The sequence below is a fragment of the Mizuhopecten yessoensis genome, unplaced genomic scaffold (genome assembly GCF_002113885.1).
Source record: "Mizuhopecten yessoensis strain PY_sf001 unplaced genomic scaffold, ASM211388v2 scaffold10591, whole genome shotgun sequence".
NCBI classification, from domain to species: Eukaryota; Metazoa; Mollusca; class Bivalvia; order Pectinida; family Pectinidae; genus Mizuhopecten; species Mizuhopecten yessoensis.
In genome coordinates, this window is record NW_018408623.1 from 265,780 (window position 1) to 289,687 (window position 23,908).

The 23,908-nt window shown below is 37.9% G+C and overlaps 2 protein-coding genes across 4 annotated transcripts; one reads left to right on the forward strand and one right to left on the reverse strand.

Annotated features, from left to right (window-relative positions):
* Positions 1 to 5,054: 5,054 nt before the first annotated feature.
* LOC110461225 (RNA polymerase II-associated protein 3-like) lies at positions 5,055 to 16,010 on the reverse strand. The gene is made up of 10 exons (XM_021514609.1): positions 15,749 to 16,010; positions 14,887 to 15,033; positions 11,870 to 11,989; positions 10,646 to 10,773; positions 8,981 to 9,173; positions 8,567 to 8,668; positions 7,619 to 8,101; positions 6,779 to 6,876; positions 6,462 to 6,556; positions 5,055 to 5,849 (listed from the first exon to the last, which is right to left on the reverse strand). Exons 1-10 carry the CDS (start codon positions 15,908 to 15,910, stop codon positions 5,758 to 5,760), a joined length of 1,620 nt encoding a protein of 539 aa, XP_021370284.1. The 5' UTR covers positions 15,911 to 16,010; the 3' UTR covers positions 5,055 to 5,757.
* Positions 16,011 to 16,023: 13 nt separating this feature from the next.
* LOC110461226 (transmembrane protein 229A-like) lies at positions 16,024 to 23,629 on the forward strand. 3 transcript variants are annotated; one of them, XM_021514610.1, is made up of 2 exons: positions 16,024 to 16,126; positions 21,227 to 23,629. In XM_021514610.1, the coding sequence occupies exon 2, from the start codon at positions 21,230 to 21,232 to the stop codon at positions 21,725 to 21,727; it is 498 nt and encodes a 165-aa protein (XP_021370285.1). In that variant the 5' UTR covers positions 16,024 to 16,126; positions 21,227 to 21,229; the 3' UTR covers positions 21,728 to 23,629. The 3 variants fall into 3 exon arrangements, with proteins under 3 accessions (XP_021370285.1, XP_021370286.1, XP_021370287.1); XM_021514611.1 differs by having other exon boundaries at positions 16,030 to 16,130; XM_021514612.1 differs by having other exon boundaries at positions 16,066 to 16,141.
* Positions 23,630 to 23,908: the final 279 nt, after the last annotated feature.

Below are 23,908 nucleotides of genomic sequence, written 5' to 3' on the forward strand. Positions count from 1 at the left end.
CACATTCAACGAAAAATTCAAGTCATGACACATGGTTTGAAACATGTACATGCAATGTAAATTTTACATTTCCATGTACGTGTATACATGCGTAATCTTAAGTTGACAATGCGCGCAAATAACAAGTCTCCGAAAAAGATACAATGTTGTACAATGCTTCTGAAATCAAGACGACACCGACCTCAAACGTTCTATCCGACCAATCGACGAACCAGATGCAGTGAGTGACACGCTGAATCAACCGTTCGGTTTGTGGGCGTGTTCTTTTTGAATTTGATTGAGCGAGATTGGACGGTAATTTTGCGGTTGGCTTTTTGCCCCTTTTTAAATACAGGGGCTACAATGGCAGTTTTCCAGTCTGAGGGAACTACACCGCTTGAGAGGGAACAGTTAAAGAGATCTGTGATAATTGGAGCTATTTCAACATAGACATGTTTAAGGAAATTTGGAGAATTTTTATAAGGGCCTGTGGCTTTCTTGGGGTCCAGGTTTTTAAGAAGTTTAGAAACACCAGGAATTGTCACGGTGATATTGATGTCTGACAGGTAGTTTGCAGGCTTTGTGTGAGGAATAGAGGTCAGTTCACAGAGATGAGACAATTTGAGCGGGACTGGATTGGTAAAGACAGAGTGGAATTGTCTGTTTAGTGTTTATGCTTGGGATTTTGGGTCAGAGTCAGAGCTTGAAGGGGGCTCTCAAGGGGAGATTTCTGCGCATCGAATTCGCGCCGGGTAACAGTTCGCTCTGACCGGGAAAACGGTTTTGACTGTTTCACCCCTACAGCCGAAATTGGACAAAAAAACAGAAACAGTCAAAAATGACTAGTTATAATTTATATAGACTATTGGGTAATAATATGTTATGCCATCGACCTTGAGTGGTAATACCCCAAAATTTTCAGATTTTTGGTTTTGTACAAAAGACCAGAATTGTTAGTTGAGCTTTCTTTTAATTGGGAGACCCAGAACATCCGCATCAAGAGCGTGTGATGCTAGTGAGGGCTTACGTGTTATATTTTTCCCAAAAAGAAAAAATCCTATATATAGATCTAGTAACTTAAATAACAGAGGCGGATCTCCAGAATTTAAGCAATGGAATAGCAAGAAATATAACCCAGAAGTTTCCAAACTCTAACGACGCTCAAACAATATGAAGCTTCATGTACCTGGTCGGTGACGAACGGCCCAGTCCTATTCCGCTACATTCCTCCCTCCTTTCCCCAAGTCTTCGCTCCCGAAGAAACAACGATTTACATAGATTTGTGTATCCCTTTACCAAACAGTCACCTTTAGCTATATACGTATACCTAGTGCTTCAAACAAGGGTTGGCAAGCTTGACGGACCGACGCCCTACCAATTGCGCTGCCTACCTGGTCGCCGACGATTGACCCAGTCCAATTCCTCTAAACTAACTATAGTGACACTATTTACATTCGAATGGGTAACGAACTATAACTGTAAATCCCTATCAATGTTTGATATGTTATTAATTCGATTGAAATAAACTTCGATTGTTTTCGTCCGAGATGCGGTTACCGGCATGGTACGTTGTGCGTTCTTTCGAGTTTGTTTTTTGCTCAACGTGATCATATATGACTTTCAAATGACAACTGTAGCTCTCATCTTATTTATATCTTGCCTTTTCACTTGAAATTAATTGTTTTATGTTCTGTCGAATAGGATACGCGAGAACAATATATTTCTACTTATTAAGACATTTCAGATTATTCCGTTTAATTTTCTCGTTTTTATTTTTTAGCGACTCCCGAGAAATCCGCCACAATGACATAAGACTGGACATCTGGTGCTAATCTTCTGCGATAAAGTGGCCAACAAATTTAAGTTTTGCTGGTGGAATGGCAAATCGATTGGTTTGACCCTTTGTTCAAATGCAGCGATGAAACGACAGAATGTTCGATGCATAAATGTCCTTCCTTTTAGAAGTCAAAAGATAGATTAAAACATTCTCGGAACAGATCGAGGTGAGGATGTAGGTTGTCAAGTTACACATTGCGCCTTCAACTCTCTGTAACCTACATCACATTTCTGAGATTGAGAGACTATGATTGGTGATACATCCTTTGTTTTTATCTCCAGATTTTTGTTTGATTTATGATGTCTTCCCTTATATTTTGCCGTTTCTTCAATTCCTGTTGTTTTCTTTAGGGGTTAGATAATCATTAAATCAGGCGCATAGATGCCTTTAAATGAATCTACTCCGAGCAAGGACTAACTACGCCCATGTAAATACCTTTGTATACAAGTAGACTGATCAATTAGCGGTCAAACAAGAGTTCTGTTTTTAAAGGTGAAACGACATATTGAACTGGTTTTTTTGTCTTTTAGAGGTAAAAAAAAAGATTGAACATTTTGCCATCTGGAGGTCAAACGGTAGATTGAACTTTTTGTTTCTTTTGGAAGTCGATCGATATATTTAACCTTTTTGCGTCTTTTTGGACCTCAAACGAGAAATTAAACCTTTAGTGTGTATTGGACGTCAAACGGTAGATTACACTTTGTGTGTCTTATGGAGGTCAAACGGTAGCTTGAACAATTTTGAGTTTTGTTTTTTCGTCAAACGGTAGCTTGAACATTTGAGTGTTTTTGAGGTCAAACGATAGATTGAACATTTTGTGTCTTCTGGAGGTTAAACGTTAGATTGAACATTTTTTGTCTCTGGGGTGAAACGATACATTGGATATTTTGTGTCTTCTGAAGGTGAAACGAAAGATTGAACATTTTATCTATTGGAGGTGAAACGAACGGTTGAACATTTTGTCATCTAGAGGTCAAACGGTAGATTGGACTTTTTGTCATCTGGAGGTTAAACGGTAGATTAAACATTTTGTCATCTGGATGTCAAACGGTAGATTAAACATTTTGTCATCTGGAGGTCAAACGGTAGATTGAACGTTTTGTTTCTTTTGGAAGTCGATCGATATATTTAACATTTTGCGTCTTTTTGGACGTCAAACGAGAAATTAAACCTTTTGTGTTTATTGGACGTCAAACGGTAGATTACACTTTGTGTGTCTTCTGGAGGTCAAACAGTAGCTTGAACAAATTTGATTTTTTTTGTTTTTTACGTCAAACGGTAGCTTGAACATTTTGTCTTTTGGCGGTCAAACGATAGATTGGACATTTTTTGTCTTCTTGAGTTGAAACGAAAGATTGACCATTTTGTCTTTTGGAGGTCAAACGAAAGGTTGACATTTTGTGTCTTCTGAAGGTGAAAGAATATATAGAACATTTTGTGTCTTCTGAAGGTGAAACGGTAGATTGAACAGTTTGTGTCTTCTGAAGGTGAAACGATAGATTGAACATTTTGTGTCGTTTGGAGGTTAAATGATAGGTTGACATTTTTTGTCTTCTGAAGGTGATAGATTGAACATTTTGTGTCGTTTGGAGGTCACACGGTAGGTTGAACATTTTTTGTCTTCTTGAGCTGAAACGAAAGATTGAACGTTTTATCTTTTGGAGGTCAAACGATAGGTTGATATTTTGTGTCTTCTGAAGGTCAAACGATAGATAGAACATTTTGTGTTTTTTGGAAGTCAAAAGGTAGATTGAACATTTTGTATCGGTTTAAAGGCCAAAGTATAAAAAAAAGATTTAGTTGAAATTGGTCAAATGATATCAGCGAACCGATATCTGATTAAGTAATGGATCAATGTGATGAGCTAGTAAACAAGCAGTCGAATGATAGATTGAAATTGTTTTGGGTTCACATAAATATATGAATCGAACAAAATGGTAGATCGGTAATATTTTATCAATGGTTTTATTGTACATCCGGGTCGTTACTCATGCAATCGTTCTCGTGCTCAAACACAGGTTATTGTTCCGGAGATATATAAGTAGCGTTTCACATTTTGTCAATGATCTGGAAGATTTTAGAGAAACTTAAAACCGAAATACTGCTTTAAATATTTACACCTGACTTTCTTGCTTGCTGCTTCCCACCATACAAAAGCAAATTACAAGAACGTTGGTTTGAGCACATCATCCATGCCGGAGTATGAGAGCGGATTCAGGAATATAATACGGACCTTGGTTTCTTGACATGTTTAGATACGTGAGGGAATTCAATGTGTAACCGGTATTGAGATATGATGGTTGGAACATAACATCGTTTCTATATATATACGCCAAACAATTGCTGAACTTGCTGTTTCTTTTTCAGTCAAGCTGGACATTGGACTGCAGGCTGTTCTATTTATAGGGCAGATGATATATTGGCCACATTGTTCATCAGAAAAGTCGAACTAAGTTTGAAAATACTGCTCTAAAGAAGTCAATAGATGTTTGTTTAAATCAGGTTTTGTGTACCTTATATGGCTCAAATATCACAATTAGCCCCAGTTTTCTCTGGCCCTAACACCAGGCTTAGACATTTTGACATATAGATGTCTGGTGTGGGACCAGAGCCCACTGCTATATGAAAACGTGGAATTCTCAATACCTTTGGTATCGGAGTGACTAATCAACAAATAAACGCGGTCTGGAAGTCTAAACAAAAATAATATATTCGGTTTTCGGAGGGTATCGGTGCCGTTTGTTGAGAATTCATCCCATGACCTACACAAATGGCGTTTGCTCAGTCATAATGTCCAAGTCTGCTGATAGGGCCAGAGGAAACTCGGGCTAATATCACAATGAACATTTTCTCTTTGATTAAAGTACACTGTATTTCCATAGGTTATGGAATTCTTGATTCTTTTAGCAGTAAAAGGATTACTCATGTCGATTTCAAATGATTTCTTGGATAAAGCTTGACCAACAAGACGTCCAATGATTAAAAAGCATGTTTTTATAATGGTATATTCCATATTTAATAAAATTTAACTGTATGAGGTCATGGTATTCAAATAGCCATACAACAAGCGAAAACTGCAATGTTGGGAATACACAACAAATTTTGACAGAGTCGTGTTAAGTCCACAACAACTAGTTAATAATTTCCTGACTTTTACTTAATGAATTTAATTTCACTTATGGTATTCTTGGAAAGTTGATAAAAAATATTGAAAATGAAAACTGAGATTATTTGTGTATTTTTTTTTAATATCACAAAGTATAAATTGCATGATATTATGCAGTCAATCAAAATGCTTTAATGAAATCATCCTTAAAATAAAATCCATAAATATCCATCTAGAATAGACAGACAGCATATTGGATGAGATTTGTAAAACTCTTGTTTAATTCACCAACTCACTCACTGCTGAACATAATTATTTCAAGGTCATTTTTTTTTCTTTCCTAAATCAACCATGTATATATGTTTTCCTCTATATATACCGGTATGTAGTGCCAAACCACTATAAATAGTCACAATTGTATCGGCCTTACAGTGCCAGTATTACAACGTATTTTGTCAGTTTTAGAAGTATTTATTGGATTATATTCCAATCTGAGTGCCCCTTGATTCAAGTTGTTGGTTATTACATGTTTATCATGAACTTCAATCCTCACAATTTAACCAAAAAAATAACAAATCAATTTGTCTTTGTGCTAATTATATTTGGTGATGCAAAGTAATGTGGTAAACTATTTATAAAGTAAAAGCCAATGAAACAAATATTTAAAGAATTAGTTGAAACACAGAAACTTATTGTTGTGAAAGTAATGAAAACTGGTTTGTTCTCTCAGGCTTGAAACATAAACATTTCTAGTTATCACAGATTGTGCGGGTGATGTAAACTCTAGATCTGTTTTTCAAGACACTACATCAACAGTCAGAGCAGATCTAGTGGGTCAGCTAACTTGGTACTTCTTTCTCAGCTTTTCAACGTCAGCATCTGAAGCATGTCCTTCTTTCTTAACAGTATCCAGTAAATCTTTTATAACTGAGGGGAAGAAAACATACACAATTAAGTCTTATAACTGTAGAGAAAAGGACACATTTTACACAAGTCTTTTATAACTGTTTGGGAAAACATCCTTAGTGTACGACAGAGCATTTAATCAACAAAGCAACAACATTTCTGTAGAAAAGCCCATTTTGCTTTCCATGCAAGTATGATTAAGAAGTGCAGAGCTGAACAGACACATTTATGGTTATACATACATTAGGCAAACCAAGTCATACCAGGTCAAACAGAGGTCATAATGGGCCAGCCAGATACTATCAGGACAAACAGAGGTCATATTGAGCAAATCAGAGGTCATGACTGGACACCCAAAGTCTTATTAGGACAAACAGTGGTCAAACTGGGCAAAATGGTGATAACAAGTGATGTCAAACAGAGATCATACCGGGCCAAACTGTCCTAAAATGGGTCAAATGGGATGTAAACTGAGGTCATATAATTAGGCCAAATGCTGATAGCATTGGTCAAGGACAGCTTTCAAACAGAGTCAAAATGAAGCCAAAACAGGTAAAATGTGAAATGGAAATACATGCAATAACATTAACATTAACATAAAACTTTAATGGCAACGACATGTAGTCTACTGACCTTGTTGTTCCTTCCGTGAGAAGAACATAACAGTCATATCAAATCGCTTAACACCGGAAAGTTGACACAGATGAGGATAAACCATGATACCATCTCTACAAAGAAATGAACAACAATTTCCTATTAATACAAATTAAGTGATATTTTTTTTAATTTTTGCATTAATTCATGAGGAGAGATGATCATGAATTCAAATATCTCATAAACATTTATTAAAGTACAAATAAACGAGGAAGATATATTCTTCCTATCATATTGTTGAAATAACTAGGAAGATAAATCAAGGGAAAATAAATGTTTGTGATTCTTTTTCTTACCGTAAAAAATACTGTTGGAATACAATTAACATCTTCAGTAAGATTTCAGCATCTAGGGCTTCTCCAAACAACTTCAAATAGTTGCTCGGATCAATTGCCTGCAAGAAAGAAAAAAAGATGCATCACTTAATTTGTAATGATAGATACATGTTTTTTTGATGAGTATTTAACATCAGAGTTGAAGAAGGAAATATTGCTGAACTTAGACTTTGTAAAACAAAAAAAAATATATATACACGATGTCGTGAACTAACAAACATACATTTTACATGATGGGGAGCTATTTCAGTTCTTAGGTCATCAAACTATAAACTGAGCCTTATTATTCCATCAACTATAATGTGGTTGTCCCATTATCCAGCACTACAAAGTCAGCATCAGATCCACGCTATCACAAGGAGGCAAATACACCAACATACCGCCTACAGCACACATACACACATACATTACACACATTACACAAATTACACACATGTATACAAATTACACACATGGAGGCACGTCCTTAAATGACCCTAAGCTGTTAATAGGATATTAAACCTTATAAAACCAACCAAACAGATATCCAGCCCATGTTATATGTGACAGATTGGCCTTTTTTCTGTAACAAATTGTCTTAGCCTGTCTAACAATCAGATACTTCTGCTGGGGAAAATTCTATTGAAGCTCCACAATGTATACGAATAACCTCAGAATTGTAACTGGTATTTACAGTAAAAAGCTGTCATTAGACTAGTGAATTGTTTATAATTAAATGTTTCGCCACTGAAATGTTTACAGGTAAATCACAATTCCAACTGCTAACAATGGAGATTGACTCCTCCAAACATCTTCACTAACCTTGACATAGTCGTAGAATTTCTCAAGGTCGTTTTTTAATGATTTGTAATCTGATTGGAACTGGAAGGATGTTTGTGGAGTTTGTAAGCTTCTTGGAGAAACAGATTCACTCCCTCCATCAGAGCCTCTAGGTGACCCAGATGGACTGTCAGCAGTTTTCTGAGATTTACTGGAAGTACCTTTCTCTTTCTTCACTTTTTCTGATAAGTTTAAAGAAAGTTCACTGGTACCGTTGGTTAACTCTTCAATCATAACTTTTTTATTGTCTTTGTCAGAACTGGTGGACTCAGGTTTAGTGAAACTGGACTGTTCATTGATAGAAGACGGGCTACTTGAAGTAAACTTTTCAAACATGACATCATCCCTAGCTGTGATGGTTTTCTTTACATCACTCTGCTCCTCCTTGACTTTGTGAATGGCCGACTGCCTTTCCAAATCCTCCTCTAATCCTACTTCCTCAATGTGGATCCTCCTCATCCGCTTCTGTGGGTGCAAAAGAGAATGTACTTAGTTATGTTTTCTATTGAAGTTGCTTGGATCAATACTATTGACCAATAAGTCTATCAATACCTTTGATTTCCTGATATAACTGTCCTGAACTTCCATCAAATAACACCCTGTAATTCCATCCCATAACACCATATTTGACCCATATGGTGACCAGTTACCCTTCTCCCTTAATTACATGATCTTTGGAAAGTTGAAGTCTTTGGAAAGTTGAAGTCTTCTATGTAAAAAAAATTAAATAGCTGTTAGCTATTTACATGAGCATGAATCTTTGCATCTTTGGTATTTTCGAATCTTAACCTGAACTAAAATGATGAATCATTTGTTATCCATTATTTAAAGGAACTAGTTAAATGTCTGGGAAGTGGCTATTTTTCGTTTAATGTGTCTGACTTTTTTGAGGGGAAACCGATTTGACCAACAAGAAATTACTGTACGGACCTTGGACCGCTCGTGTGGAGGTTTAGAGATGGGCATGACCAGTCCAGCATCAGGACAGGTCACTGGCTGTACCTGACTGACCATCTTCTCCTTCAGTATCTCCTGTAAAACAAGACCAATACAATATATACTGACCACACACCGTGCAGTGACCACAAAACACTGATCACACAATACAATGACCACACACTTTGCATGCACTGACCTGAGTATTGATTCAAAATGTTAAAATATATATAAACTGGTATAAAGAAACAGTGTAACCAGACTCTGTCTTATAATATTGCATCTTTTCATGTTATAATTTTCTGTCTTTTAATTGGGTACATTTGTATATGAATTACTCTAGTATTTCAAAAGTCACATCAAAAGTTGATATTGACACATAACTTTAATAATATATTCTCAACATACCTTTTCTATCTTCTCAATTTCTAACTTGGCTTTTTTATTTTGAGGTTCCAACAGAAGAACCTTTTCAAATGTTTCCTTGGCTTGTGTGTATTTCCTGAGGCCAAACCTTGCTGAGCCCAATCTGAGGTGAGCCTTGGTATATAGGGGGTCCAGGGTTAAGGCAGTCAGACAGTCAGCTTCTGCTGCTGCAAACCTGTCAAATAATTGCAATGTTCTCCAAATCAAACCCTGTTATACACTGTTAGTGTATTTGCCAAAATAAATATCCTGAATAAGCACCCAGGGCACTAAACAATTGTTTAATAGCAGTGGAGTCTTTACAAAGGTGAGAAAATACAAAATACATCAATGGGTAGGCCAAATCTCCTTTATTACTCTTTAACTCATTCACCCCTCAAATGAACTATTCCAACCTTTGAATTGGAAGAGTTCAAATGTGTCTTCAGGGGTGACTGAGTTAAGGTAGACAGGTTACAAGGCCTTTTTTTCATGCAGACAAAATACATTATGTACATGGGATACATTGTTTACTCGCCGTCTTCATACATTTCATGTGAACTTTAGTCTTGACAAGCGCTTGATATTACTCTCTTACTACCGAGGAAACAAATGCAATGCTAACCAATGCTGCAGTTTATGTTGTTGATACACAATTCAAAGTTAGCTAGTTGTTTACTTTCACTTGAAGTCGTAAGTTATTGTGTTTATAAGAATAAATGAACACCTTTCATTGGGAAATATCTTAATGCTGTTTTGGGGAATAATAGACCTGGTGATAAGTATGCAATTTGTAATGATGATGAAATATTGAAAGATTTTCAAAATAATGCACTTCTTGTAATTGTATCACAATGGCAGAGAAACAGATCAAATCACAGAGGTAAGCTACCATAGCTCTCACCTTGTGGGGTGGTGGGGGGGCATATGATATTGCCTTTTTTCAAAATTGTTTCATAGGCAGAAGGACAATGATAACAAGCTAAAGGCTTAAGACATTAATTTTAACTCGTTCACCCCTAAAGTCACATTTGAACCTTACCAAATCAAAGACTGGGCAAGTTCAATTTAGTTATGTAGAGGTAAATGAGTTAAACAGATAATCTGCATGCATAAATATTAGGTGGACACTTATTTTTTTGTCAGGTGTGACAAAAGGGCATTTACTGGAGCACTTATTACAGTGAATACGGTACAATGAGTTTTATATGCATTTCATTACTTTCAAATTAAGGTTAAAGATTTTTCTTCATTTATTAACACGTTTGCCAGTATCGAGAATTTTAAGGTGTCACACCAATTGGCTGAAGTAAAGGTCACCAAAATATTGAACTCTACTGTAGTATTGATTATCCTACACTGAGTGTATTGGATAAAAAACAGAAGGACAGATTTGGTTTCAATCACATTGGTACACCATGAACTTTGTGGATATTTATAGGAACTGTACAAAAGCACATTATCTCTCAAATTATTCCTTATTGTCACTTTTATTTCACTGACGTGCAACATTTGAGAAAAATGTAAAAGCCATTCTCAACCCAGGTGCTGCCCCAAGTAAAATACCATCTATATCTAAGACACTACATTCAGACACAAATAGCTTCAGCACCAGGAGACAATCCTACATCAACAGCTGGGTTTAGAGAGTGGAACAGGGGGACTTACTTATCCTGTTTCAGAAGTGCCATGGCCCTGTTGGCTGGGAGGAGTGGATTGCAGGCGTCCAGGGCCATCCCTCGACTGTAGGCCTCAATCGCGTTAGCATAGTCTTCCTTCTTAAAGAACTCATTACCCTAGAAATGCAATGATGCAGGTAAAAATAAATTCAAAAATTTAAATCATTTGACAAATTATTTTTTCAGTCTTGATTCATACAGCACTAAATCCTTATATTAAGGTAGGTAATCATTATGAAATGAGAGAGGACTACATGTAAAGGTGTATAGTCAAATGAGTACATGTACAGGTGTATAGTCAAATGAGTACATGTACAGGTGTATAGTCAAATGAGTACATGTACAGGTGTAGTCAATTGAGTACATGTACAGGGGTATAGTCAAATGAGTACATGTACAGGTGTATAGTCAAATGAGTACATGTACAGGTGTATAGTCAAATGAGTACATGTACAGGTGTATAGTCAAATGACTACATGTACAGGTGTATAGTCAAATGAGTACATCCCACAGAGTAGACTGGTAGATTGATAATTACCCTGAAGTGCCCAAAAGCGTGGAGAAAAAGACAGTTTCTAATGACCAGAATATCACTGGTTCAGTACATAGAAAATAAAACATGCCTTTTCCCATATCTCACTAAGTATTAGACGCCAATATCAGCCAGAGGGCTGATATTGGTCGAGGGTTGATACTGGGCGCGATATGGAAAATGGCATCTTTATTCTGTTGAATACATACTTACTAATAAAATACAGATATATCTACTATCTTTATATGATCTATTTTTTTTTTGAAATATCGCCACATTGTCAATGGTACCAATGACGGCAGACCGTTCTGGCACAAGGGGTTGATTGTTCTCCTGCTCAATCAGATACTCTAACTCAAGAATCTTATTGGCAAGAGACTCTAATGCTCTCTCCCCAATTTGTTGCTGTTTTCAGAATCAGCCATTGTTGAACTGTTGGTAAAGAAGGATTCCGAATGACATTGTTGTTGGTAGATGGGGAAAATCAGAAGTGTTCCAAAAGGAGTGTGATACTGGTTTTGCAGGCTGATACGGAGAGGGCTGGTAAAGGTTTTGAGGTGTGATAAGGCAAGGGTTGATATGGGTTAGAGCAATTGTGTCATATGGCATATACAAAAAAAACATATTTATAAGTAAGTATGTAATAAATTTAAATAATCAACCAGAATACACAAACCATACCCTATCCTTTTCAAGAAGAGCTTGTTGCTCCTTTCTTTCGACTTCCCACTCTTCATCCGTCTCATACTCGGACGATTCTGCTGATTGTTTCTCATCATCTGCCTCTTCACAAAGTTTATCCTGTGGAACAAGATTATTAATAATTAAACAAAACATGTTTGATTTAAAACATTGCTATGTTTACTTGTACAATTATATTGAGTTTATACTGTGACAGACAATAAGGTTTCAATAAAACAATTTTGATATTCTATTATATATATGCAAGACTTCATTGAGTATCCTGGTATGTGACATAATATCTGTACATATTGTTATAAAACAGTAAAACAAAAGTGTTTCTATATACAACTCTCATCTGTGACCTTCCAAGTTGGTTAATATTAAATATATAAACAAATTTTATAGCAATCAGGCTAACATTAAATGCTTCAAAGAATTTAATACATTTGCTTGCTACGTTAAAAGTTGCTCAAGTTCATTTATTTGAACAAATCTTCAGGAGTTGTGTTATGACTTTTAACACATTCTATCGATATGGCATTGAAGTGTGTCAATTTAATGTATTTGACAAACCTGATAGCCCTTCATTCCAGCATGCTACTGGCTAAATATCATCATCCTTGGCCTCTTGATTATTCTGTATTTGCTTATTGGTTTAATTTTAATACTTATAACCTCTTTGACTTGAAAGTAACTCAAGGTCACTTATTTAAACTAGTCTCGGCATGCTACAGGCCAAATATCATGTCCTTAGACTTCTTGCATCTGGTTATTAAGAAGAAGTTTTTTTAATTAATCTGCTTTATTCTGAATCTAAGACCTTACAAGAGGGTCAAGGTTATTTATTAAAATAAACCTGATAGCCATTTATTTCAGAATGCTACAGGCAAAAAATAATCATCCTTGGCCTCTTGATTATTCAGAAAAAGTTGTTTAAATGAAATAAAACATTTAACTCCAGTGACCTTGAAAGTTTGTCAAGGTCATTTATTTGAACAAAATTGATAGCTCTCATCTAGCATGCTACAGGCAAACAAGAGGCCCATAGGGCCTGTATCGCTCACCTGAATATGTTTAAAATAATTGGTATGAAGACAAGATATAGCACTCCATGGTAGGTGCTGTAAGTACATATGAAATTTCAGAAAGATCCATCCAGTACTTGAGATAAAACAATTTTCAAACAGAGCCCCACCCCTTTGCCCCTAGGGGGGTCATACCCACCGTTTATACAAAATTGAGTCCCCTTGGCCAAAGGATGCTCCAGACTAAATAAGGATAAAATTCCTTAATCATGATGGTCGAAGAAGGATTTTAAAGGTTTTACCTCTATTTCTCCTATTGGACCCCGCCCTTCTGCCCCCTGGGAAACCACACCAACTGCTTATACAAAATTGAATCCCCTTGGCCCAAAGATGCTCAAGACTAAATTAGGATAAAATCCCTTAATCCCTATGGTAGAAGAAGGATTTTAAAGGTTTTACCTCTATTTCTCCGATAGGGCCCAGCCCCTCAGGTCCAAGGGGGGGGGGGCAAACCCACCGTTTATACAAAATTGGTTCCCCTTTACCCAAGGATCCTTCACACCAAATATGGACCAAATCTGTTCATTCCTTCAGAAGAAGAAGGATTTTAAAGAATAATTTGCTATGTTTCCCCTATTTGGCCCCGCCCCTCAGGCCCCTGGAGGGTCAGACACATGGTTTATACAAAATGTGTACCACTTCACCCAAGGTTGCTTCAGACTAAATATGGAATAAATCCTGTCATTCCAACAGAAGAAGAAGGATTTTTAAGAATTTGCTATATTTCCCATATTGGGCCCCGCCCCTCAGCCCCCACGGGGGCCAGACCCATCGTTTAAACAAAATTGGTTTCCCTCAACCCAAGGATGCTCAACACCAAATATGGACCAAATCCTGATATTCCTACAGAAGAAGAAGGATTTTAAAGAATAATTTGCTATGTTCCCCTATTGGGCCCCGCTCCTCTGCCCCCAGGGGGCCACACCCACCATGTATACAAAATTGAGTCCCCTTGGCCAAAGGATGCTCCAGACTAAATTAGGACAAAATCCCTTAATCCCTACGGTAGAAGAAGGATTTTGAAGGTTTTACCTCTATTTCCCCCTATTGGGCCCCGCCCCTCTGCCCCAAGGGGGCCACACCCACCATTTATACAAAATTGAGTCCCCTTGGCCCAAGGATGCTCCAGACTAAATTAGGACAAAATCCCTTAATCCCTACGGTAGAAGAAGGATTTTGAAGGTTTTACCTCTATTTCCTCTATTGGGCCCTGCCCCTCTGCCCCCAGGGGGGTCACACCCACCATTTATACAAAACTGAGTCCCCTTGGCCTAAGGATGCTCCAGACCAAATTTAGTCAAAATCTACTTGGCCGTTCAGGATTTGTAGCGTTTTAAAGGAAAAGTTGACGGATGGACGGATGATGGACGACGGACGCTGCGGTATTGCATAAGCTCACCATGGTCCTTCGGACCAGGTGAGCTTAAAATATGAATATATGCCTTTCGGTTTGAATTAATCAGAAATTAAAAAAAAAATCATCATATTTAACCCTGTGACCTTGAAAGTGAGTCAAGGTTTTTCACCTGAAAACATTTATAACCCCATAATTTCAAAATGCATCCAGCCAAAACACGTTATCATCATAGGGCTTTGGTTATTCAGAAAAGTTGCTTTAAGGTTTAATGCACTTGACCCATGTGAGTTGTGACCTTGAAAGTTGATAACAGATTATCAATTTAAACAAACTTGATAGTTCTTCATCCCTACATGCTACTGGTCAAATATCTTTACACTAGATCTTTTAGATATTCAAAAGAAATCAGACAGATGATGAGTATTTAAACTAGATTTAACTTGATGCATAGGCTTCAATGATAGCCCTGCTCCCTGCATATCAACAAAGCTTGAAACCCATTTATAAACAATGTTATTTTTGGACTTCGTCGAAGCAGGGGTATAAAAATGGATGAACTTGGTACTATTTACATAATCAAGCTTGTCCCATGCCCTGAAGTCATAGCCACTGAGCTTTTTCTTCTCCTTTCTTTTTTTCTCATCCTCTCCGGATCCTGGTGGCTTCCCTTTCTTTTTTCGCTTTTTCTTATCTAAACTATTTCTAACTGGTGGAAGCTTCTGTAAAGAGAAAGCAATTCAAGTATATCTTTTGTGAGTGTATGACAAAAAAGGTTCAGATAAAAAAGAAAAGAAAGTAAAAAACATGATGGGCCTGTTCGTTTATGTGGAACGTTTTTAAATGTAACATTTTCGGGTATAAATCCCGACAGACCTGTCAATGTTTATTCTGACGTTTTATCAACTTTTTTTATCGGTCTGGCGTCAATTAACGTTGTAATCTAAAATGGATTACCAGGTGAGGTCCGACATTAGGCCTATATCATAAACGAACAACTGGTCCAGCTGGTTCAACCGTTTGGATAGCGATAAACCAAAGGAGTTTGGAATTCTGACTGTAAATTGAGACAAAAATCATATCAAAAATAATACCCTTATTTTTTTATGAGTTTTATCTCAATTTACAGTCAGAATTTCAAGCACCTTTGGATAAACGAAAACGGCCTATGTGTCATGCGTGTTGCTGTTTTAATATTTTAATATTTGTCAGCGTTTTTCATCTTTACAAGTAAAAAGGCACCGATACAACGTTTTCTTAGGAACCGAAACTACACTTGGTACCGCAACGTCTAGAATTCTGAAGATGACGAGGGTTACAATTATCATTGAAGTGTAAGCCCAGTGGTGATACAATTAAAACAAAGAAAAATGTGTTGCATTCCACAACTTGATATTGGATAAAAAATTTGATGGGTTTTTAAAATATGAAACCTACAGTTTGCTCTGTAGGTTTTCCTTTTTTCAGGACTTCGTCCTTCTTCTTTACTTCAGTTTCCCATTTGTCCATATCATGGAGAAAGTCGCCCAGGTCTGCCTGACTCTCCCTCATTTGTTTTTGGAGGGTTAACATCTTCTCTTCACTAATTGACGCACACATGTTGCTGTTAAAACGTGTCTATTTGTCGGTAAAAAAATAAATGTTCACATACACACATCTATCTAATGGGCGCAGACATGTTGGTTTTGGAATCCGGAAAGTATTAATGCGCATGTCATTTAACCTTTGACCGAATCCAATGTAAATATTCGTTTCCAGCACAGATAAGATCTACTCAACACATCACAGACCTGCAACTGTCCTGTCGGCGAAACCGTAGGTATTCAAAACGTATTGCATATTTATACACATTATTTTGGACTGGATGTCATTTTAGTGGTTGAAGTATCCTATTCTTTGTGTAGGAGTAGACGTGTATATTACGTAATATCTGGTTTGCACAGGCCTCGTGAAGATCATGAACATGTACAATATGGCAGCTGTACCTGTAGGCCTATCTATATATATAAATTCGAAGATACGTTAAGACGGACGGAGGGGACTTCAGTCATAGTAAATCACGCACGAAAGCACTTATAGCAGACGCTTGCTATACGGTCACTTGCATAGGTGGTCAAATCACGGACAGTATTGGGGGTCTCCTAATGACACGACCGGTAAGGACATGACCAGTGAGTGGTTTTTGGATTCTGGTAAAGTAGGAAGAAATCTTTGTATCTACTTACAGTGTTATTTATTTTATTATATCTTTTAATGCCTAAAATTGGATATTTTTTCTTTCTATTCATTAATTGGTATTCAGAATTGCAATTACCATGAAAATATTTTCAAAAATGTCATTTCCAAATCTCTATTAGGCAACAACTGACAAAAGCACATCCCTGATACGGAACCATAATCGTGGCACCGGTGGGATTGTCGTGTTTTTGTAGTGTTCATTCCAAAATACTGTCTTTAGTACCATGTCGCAATGATCAGGTCTCTGATAAGTTAGCTAGACTAATTGCACACGTCGTTTGAAAATTATCCTGGAAAATTCCGCATGTTACATTTGTAATATGTAACATGTTGTCGTCGACATTGTTATTCCCTTGACAGTAAATGCAGACAACGCTTCATAGAGCATGCGTTAACAATTAATGAGCTTGTCTAGAAACGAACACCGTTAATAGCTAGGCAATATGCGTGGTCTATACTTATGGTTTCCGGAAGGTAACGTAAGCTTGCCTTTGTATTAGACGTCAACCTTCCATGGAAAAGTTGACAAACCTTACTAATCATGAACGACCTTAACGTTCCCGGCGACGTTGGCCTAGCTAATCTTACCTGTGATCGACGTCAACTCTCCCCCGATAAGTTGACAAAGCTTCATATGAACGACGTCAACTTTCCCCGGTCAAGTTGACAAATTGTGTCTGTGAACGCACTGAACGGTACCATCTATGAATGGCGTCAAATCCCTCCGGATAATTTGAAAAGATTTACCTGTGAACGACGTCAACTTTTCCCGGATAAGTTACCTGTGATCAACACCTACTTCCTCCGGGATAAGTTGAAAAACCTTGCTTGTGGACAACGTCAACTTTCCCTTATCAAATCCTAGCTCATAAATTTAAACAATGTCAAATTACCTTGTGCAAGCGTCAAAGTTTACCTAATCGTGTATAAAACAGTTCAAGTTGGCAAAGCTTACATGCATATTTAACAACTGTCGCCAATGTATTTGTGAAATATAATTAATTTTTAAGTTGTTGAGTAATGACTTTTCGATAGTGTTAAATTTCAAGGACGAATACTTGTGTGTCAAATGAACTAAACGATCACTAAGTATACCGTGAAATAAAATGTGTGTAACTCGGAAGTATATTCATTCCTAAAACCGCTAGACCAAGAATGCAACATACATATAAAACTGTTGTGAGGCGGTCCAATATCAATACAGTCTTATACATTTTATACTGTATATGCGTGTTAGCCCAATCAAGTACTGCTCAATTCCGAACATTTTACTAATTAATTTCGTGATTGTTTTCCAGTCCCTTATTAATTTCTTGCGTAAGACTTAAATGGGTAGTACACACGTGACGTCTGCACGTATCACTCTATAGCGTCATGTACTAAAACTACAATACCTGCTGTAATTGTTTTTCAGAACGACCCTTTCCCGCTGGTTATTTGCTAAACCTAAACACTCGCTAACTGGGTTGTCTCGAGCTAGAACATGTAATTCATGTCGCGTATCGAATTGTAACTTAATCGTCCTTCAGATTTCAAGGGTAAAGCGTTAGAACGTGTTTTGTTGGAGATTATCATACATCATACATGCACAATGACTCACCACGGAGAACCTGTGTTGATTACATGTCATCTGATATCAATGTCTGATTGAAGGGGATATGCATTTCATACAATGCCATTGATGCGAAATCACGCTCTAAATATAATTTATACGGACATATTTAGATTAAGATACTTAAAATTCACTTATAAAATATATGTATTCTTGTGTGTTAACCCGCCCCGCCGTCCCACCCCACTAACACACATGCATGTACACTTGAAAGATATTTTGAAATGCATGCTATGATGGAAATAACATCTGTTATTACCACATTATGAACCCCATCAAACACGTACGGTATATATACACATGTACAGGAAGATATAAGAAAGTGCATTGCAAAGTGAATTCCCATTTGAAGTGAGAGTTTTTGGAAGAAGAAAACAAACTCAATCTAATTTCTTTTTCTTATTTCTTCATATTGAAAAGTATCCCGCCAGTATCTGCCAAAATTGATCGTTTGGTATACGTACATTGTCTAAACCTAACCCAGCGCCTCGTTCACACAGACTGGATGTTGCCGTGGATGTCGGCTCTGTCGTACTGCCAACATTGATTCTGGCCTGGATGACTTGCAAGCCTTCCTTCATATAGTCAAACGAGATTGCGATACTGATATGTCAGCATGTTCCCCCTAATACATGTATCACTCGACCTGAAGTGGTTTTCATCGTTCCCATGGTCAACTATATATCACTGCCCTCCCGCGTTCTTTTACATCACTATTCTCATGGGCCCGTATTCTTAAAACGGTTCTCATACCGACTTTCTTATCGCTTGCGTGATGCATGTCGCACGTTCAAAAAGTCAAGTCTATAGTCATTGAAAACGGTATTCAGCTTTAAGGATCTCCACAATTCTTACAAATGATTTATTATCACCGGAACAATATATTGGACAAGAGGACAGTCTGCAGGTAGGGCGTAAGAATTTTACCTGCTGCCCCCATTGCATGATCGTAAGAGGCGACTAAATTTGGGATCTTATATTTTCTCTTCTTTCTAAACAAGTTCAGCGGTCGCCCCTGTGGGGAAGTCTTTGGGTTCTGTCCCCTGGCCGAGACATATACCCGAGTCTGTTAAAATGGTATGTTCTACTCCTGCTTAACGGTCAGCAATTTAGGAGTGGGACGACTGGTTCGTCCGTTGTCAGGATAATGTGACCGGATGAGGTGTCCTGCTGGGTATCTTAGGCAGTATGTTTCAAGGAGGTAGCACTATAAAGTCGGCATCAGTTCCACGCTATCACAAGGAGACAAACACGAAGACAAACACGAACATATCGCGGCCTCCCAAAAACACACGCATACACTACACGCATGCATCTTGCACACAGGCCGTCATTAAATGGCCATGGCTGTTGATAGGAAGTTACACAATACTAAACCAAACCCAACCAGTTTCATCGACGATCTGATGGTCTCCTTGTCAATTCTATCCCCTGTCTCCTGGTCAGTTACATCAACGTTCTCCTTTTCATTTCCATCACCGCTTTCTCGTCAATTCTCCCACCGTTCTCCTGGTCAGTTCCATCACTGCTTTATTGTCAATTCCACCACCGTTCTCCTGGTCAATTCCATGACCGTTCTCCTGGTCAGTTCCATCACTGCTTTATTGTCAATTCCATGACCGAACTTCTTGTCAATGCCACCTCGATCTGCTTGTCAATGCCACCCCCGATCTCCTGGTCAATGCCACCCCCGATCTCCTGGTCAATGCCATCCCCGATCTCCTGGTCAATGCCACAACCGATCTCCTGGTCAATGCCACCCCCGTTCTCCTGGTCAATGTCACGCCCGTTCTCCTTGTCAATGACACCCCCTATCTCCTTGTCAACGCCACACCCGATCTCCTTGTCAATGCCACCCCGATCTCCTTGTCAATGCCACCCCGATCTCCTTGTCAATGCCACCCCGATCTCCTTGTCAATGCCACCCCGATCTCCTTGTCAATGCCACCCCGATCTCCTTGTCAATGCCACCCCGATCTCCTTGTCAATGCCACCCCGATCTCCTTGTCAATGCCACCCCGATCTCCTTGTCAATGCCACCCCGATCTCCTTGTCAATGCCACCCCGATCTCCTTGTCAATGCCACCCCGATCTCCTTGTCAATGCCACCCCGATCTCCTTGTCAATGCCATCCCCGATCTCCTTGTCAATGCCACCCCCGATCTCCTTGTCAATGCCACCCCGATCTCCTTGTCAATGCCATCCCCGATTTCTGGTCAGTTATATACCGTTCTCCTTGTCGATTACATGGCCATTTACAACTTTGTTGGATTCGACGATATCCTGACGATTTCATTTTCTATGTTTTTTCACAAAACTTCGTTATCAAATTTGCACGTTACAGACTGCAAATTCAAGACAAAGGAAAATTCACCGAAGTTTTATTAGTCCCCTACNGGGGGCAAGTACGAGTTTCAGGGTTGTCGGGTCAAGCGGAAATGTATTGCTTTAGCAATACTCAGTATGCTTGTTAATAGAAAGCAATGTGTATGTTAATTATACGAGTTATTGAATTAACAATAGACAACTGCTGTTAATCGTGGACTACATCCGCTGTTAATTGATGTATTAATTGGGTGTCAATCTAAATAGAATAAAATCTTCCGGTCGCTCCTATTTGATGTGTCGCGTGAACTATGTATTGATAGGTTCAGCGGCGACATCTACATAACGGCAGCGACGAAAAGATTGAATATTAATGAAATTTATAAGATGTCTGCTTAAAGATATGCATTTAATTATTCTTTGTTTATTCTACCACAAATATGAAAAAACACATAAGCTGATATTATTAAGTTTTGTTGACCCGGATGGAAGCGCGTTGAAACCGGAGTTCCCGAAGAATACCTACGTTGCTGGTCAAAAAGGACCGTATATTTCATAAATTTCTTGATTACCAAATTGTATATTACATGTAGTAGGCAATATTCCATCTTCACTAGCCAAGAGTTACGATCCGGTACGATCTACCTATACTCTTCACTGGAGAGAACTACCGGATCGTACCGGATCGTAACTGCTTGTTGGTCATATTGTTATTAATGTTATCGTTATTCTCCTTCCAGAAGATGACCACCACCCAGAACCGTCAGAAGGCGGTGCCCGCATGGATCCGTTTCTACTTCTACGGGATGCACGGCCTTCTAGACGAGATAGTGTTTACGGCACTTTTCGACATGGTGTTCGAACCAAGCGGGAACAGGTCACTAAAGGGCCAATCCAGTATTTTCTCTTTCTTCATATACGGAAGCTGTTCTTTCCTTGTTGAACAACTTTACGTTTTCCTCTACTTGAAGCATGGCGTGCCCAGGTACATCCGGTTATTTCTGTACCTGTGTATACTGTACACCTGGGAGTTCGGCACCGGTCTTCTGCTCCGCCAGTTCGGGGCGTGTTCCTGGGACTACAGTCACTACAAGTATAACGTGATGGGCCTTATCACCCTGGAGTATGCTCCAGGCTGGCTCATCCTGTGCTTCTTGCAAGATGTGTTCGCCGACTTTTTGCTGAGCCTATCCATCAACATCAATGCGGCCGACACCAGTAAAGGAAAGAAGAGCAGTTGATAGCCGCTGGCTTGCACGTAACCCTAATCTATCTAAATACCGTCTCCACTAAGTTTGCTGTCGTTTATGTGGTCGGAACGGTTGGTTGAGCAGGGGACCTGTTGTGATTAATGTATGCACAGGCACTTGCGCTAAGGTATTGGAAAACAATTACAAGGCGAAAAATGGAATGAAATGAATGAAAATTAAAACGAAATGCTTGTGTTTCGGTCAGGTTTTGACTGTTTTTCATTTGTTTTATACCATTTATATGTATGTTTTCTCTTTCATTGAATTAAGCACAAGTCACCGTGATTGTATCGGGGTTCAACTGTTCCAGCCACATAAACGAAAGCAAGACTTGTGCGTTTATAATATTTTGGTAAAATGTGTGTGGAAGGTTTGGTTGTGCAGTAGACGTAGCAGTTGTGTAAAATATACGCAATAACTGTGATAAAAATATTTATGTGACAAACAAGGTTTCGCATGTATCCTATAAAATTGAATGTTCTAGCACGTGTAAAATATGCAAAATCATCATGTACGCAATTGTTTGTAAAATGTACGATACATATCAACTTATATTGAATGATCTGATAACAGTGAATGTTATACAGCTACCTTTGTGTTTGAGTATAGTGAGTACTTATATATGTTTGAGTAGTGAGTACTTATATATGGTGCAAAAACATGCAATTATCGACAATCCGCAGTGTATCCCATATTTGTTAATTTTATTTTGAATAATGTATCCCACATGTTTTTCTGTAGCCTATATTTTGAACAACGACATTTTTTTATTATATACACATTATAAATTGAACTGGCATTTCAAAAGAGATTTATGAAACGAGTTAAGAATTTCTTATTTTAATTGGGTGACCAATAGGGGTTTTATAAGAATACATTACTCTGTAAATGAAAACTAAAGCTAAGATATACACCGTGGTAAATTGTCTTTACTTTTCAAGTTTTCCGTGATGCAGGATACATGTCAACTCATGTTGGTGGTATGGGTTGTTCTGTATCGCAATATTTGTGAAAAGGGTGTCGCCTAGCTCAAACACAGGGACCTGATAATTTGTTACAGCTATATTTGGACCTAAACTAAGTTGCTCAGATTAATTTTACAGTCTTTAGGGGTTTAGATCAACTTTCGCTAAAAGTACCATCCCCAATCATGATATAGATCAACTTTCTTGTTAGATCAACTTTCCGAAAGTTGATCTAAACCCCTAACACCTGTAAAGTTAAGGTTTAGGTCCAAATATAGCTTTAACAAATTAGCAGGTCCCTGTGAACTCAAACAAAATGTTAACTTGTAAGGAAGGACAACCCTGGGGACAGATTGGCAATGGTCAGCGCGAGTTCAACATTTTTTCAGAAGGTCCTCAATTACTAGAAATCGTCTATGGTCATGTCAATGAGCTATCGGATCCACACCTAACACCATACAAGGCATTCCGTGATGTGGTTATAATTAGAACTAACTTAATAGAAATGAAATCTTTGTTTCAGTTTACAATAGTATCTTTATTGAATTATAGTCTGTGATATTTTTTTCTGGCTTAAAAATCGACGCATTTTTATTACATTTTTCATTATTGTTTTGTATTCTGACGGAGATTCAGTTACTGCGTTCCATCAGTTATATTTGAAATACGAGATTATCACACACATAGAACAATCTCTTGACATGTGACAACTTGTTCAGTACACAGTCCTATCTCAGTCAACATTTCATCTGATATTTCATATTCGTTGCTATTCGGTGTTGTATGTTTTCTTCTTCTCTGCGATATCACGCTGCCTTTTGTTGTTAACACAAATAGTGCTTTATTAGATTTTTGTTGAGGACGTGCTAATTTTGTTTTCTTATTTCGTTGTTACCACACAAGTGCGCTATTAAATCTGTTTTGATGACGTGCTAGTTTTGTTTTATTTGAACAACAATTTGTTGCAAGTTCAAGCTCTTTTTTCCTACGATATCTTTGTAATCTGATTTTTCTTAATCCGAGAAAAGAAACTTCTATCACAAAATTAGCCGGTGATTTATCTTCTAATTAAATGCCGTGGAATCCCATGTTCATTTGTTTATCTTACAGTTTTAATTTTTAATAAAGTGAATTTTAGTTTCGTTCGGTCCTAACGAAATTGCAAAGTGGCACCTGGTACTAGTTCTATAGTACTAGACGGTTTGAG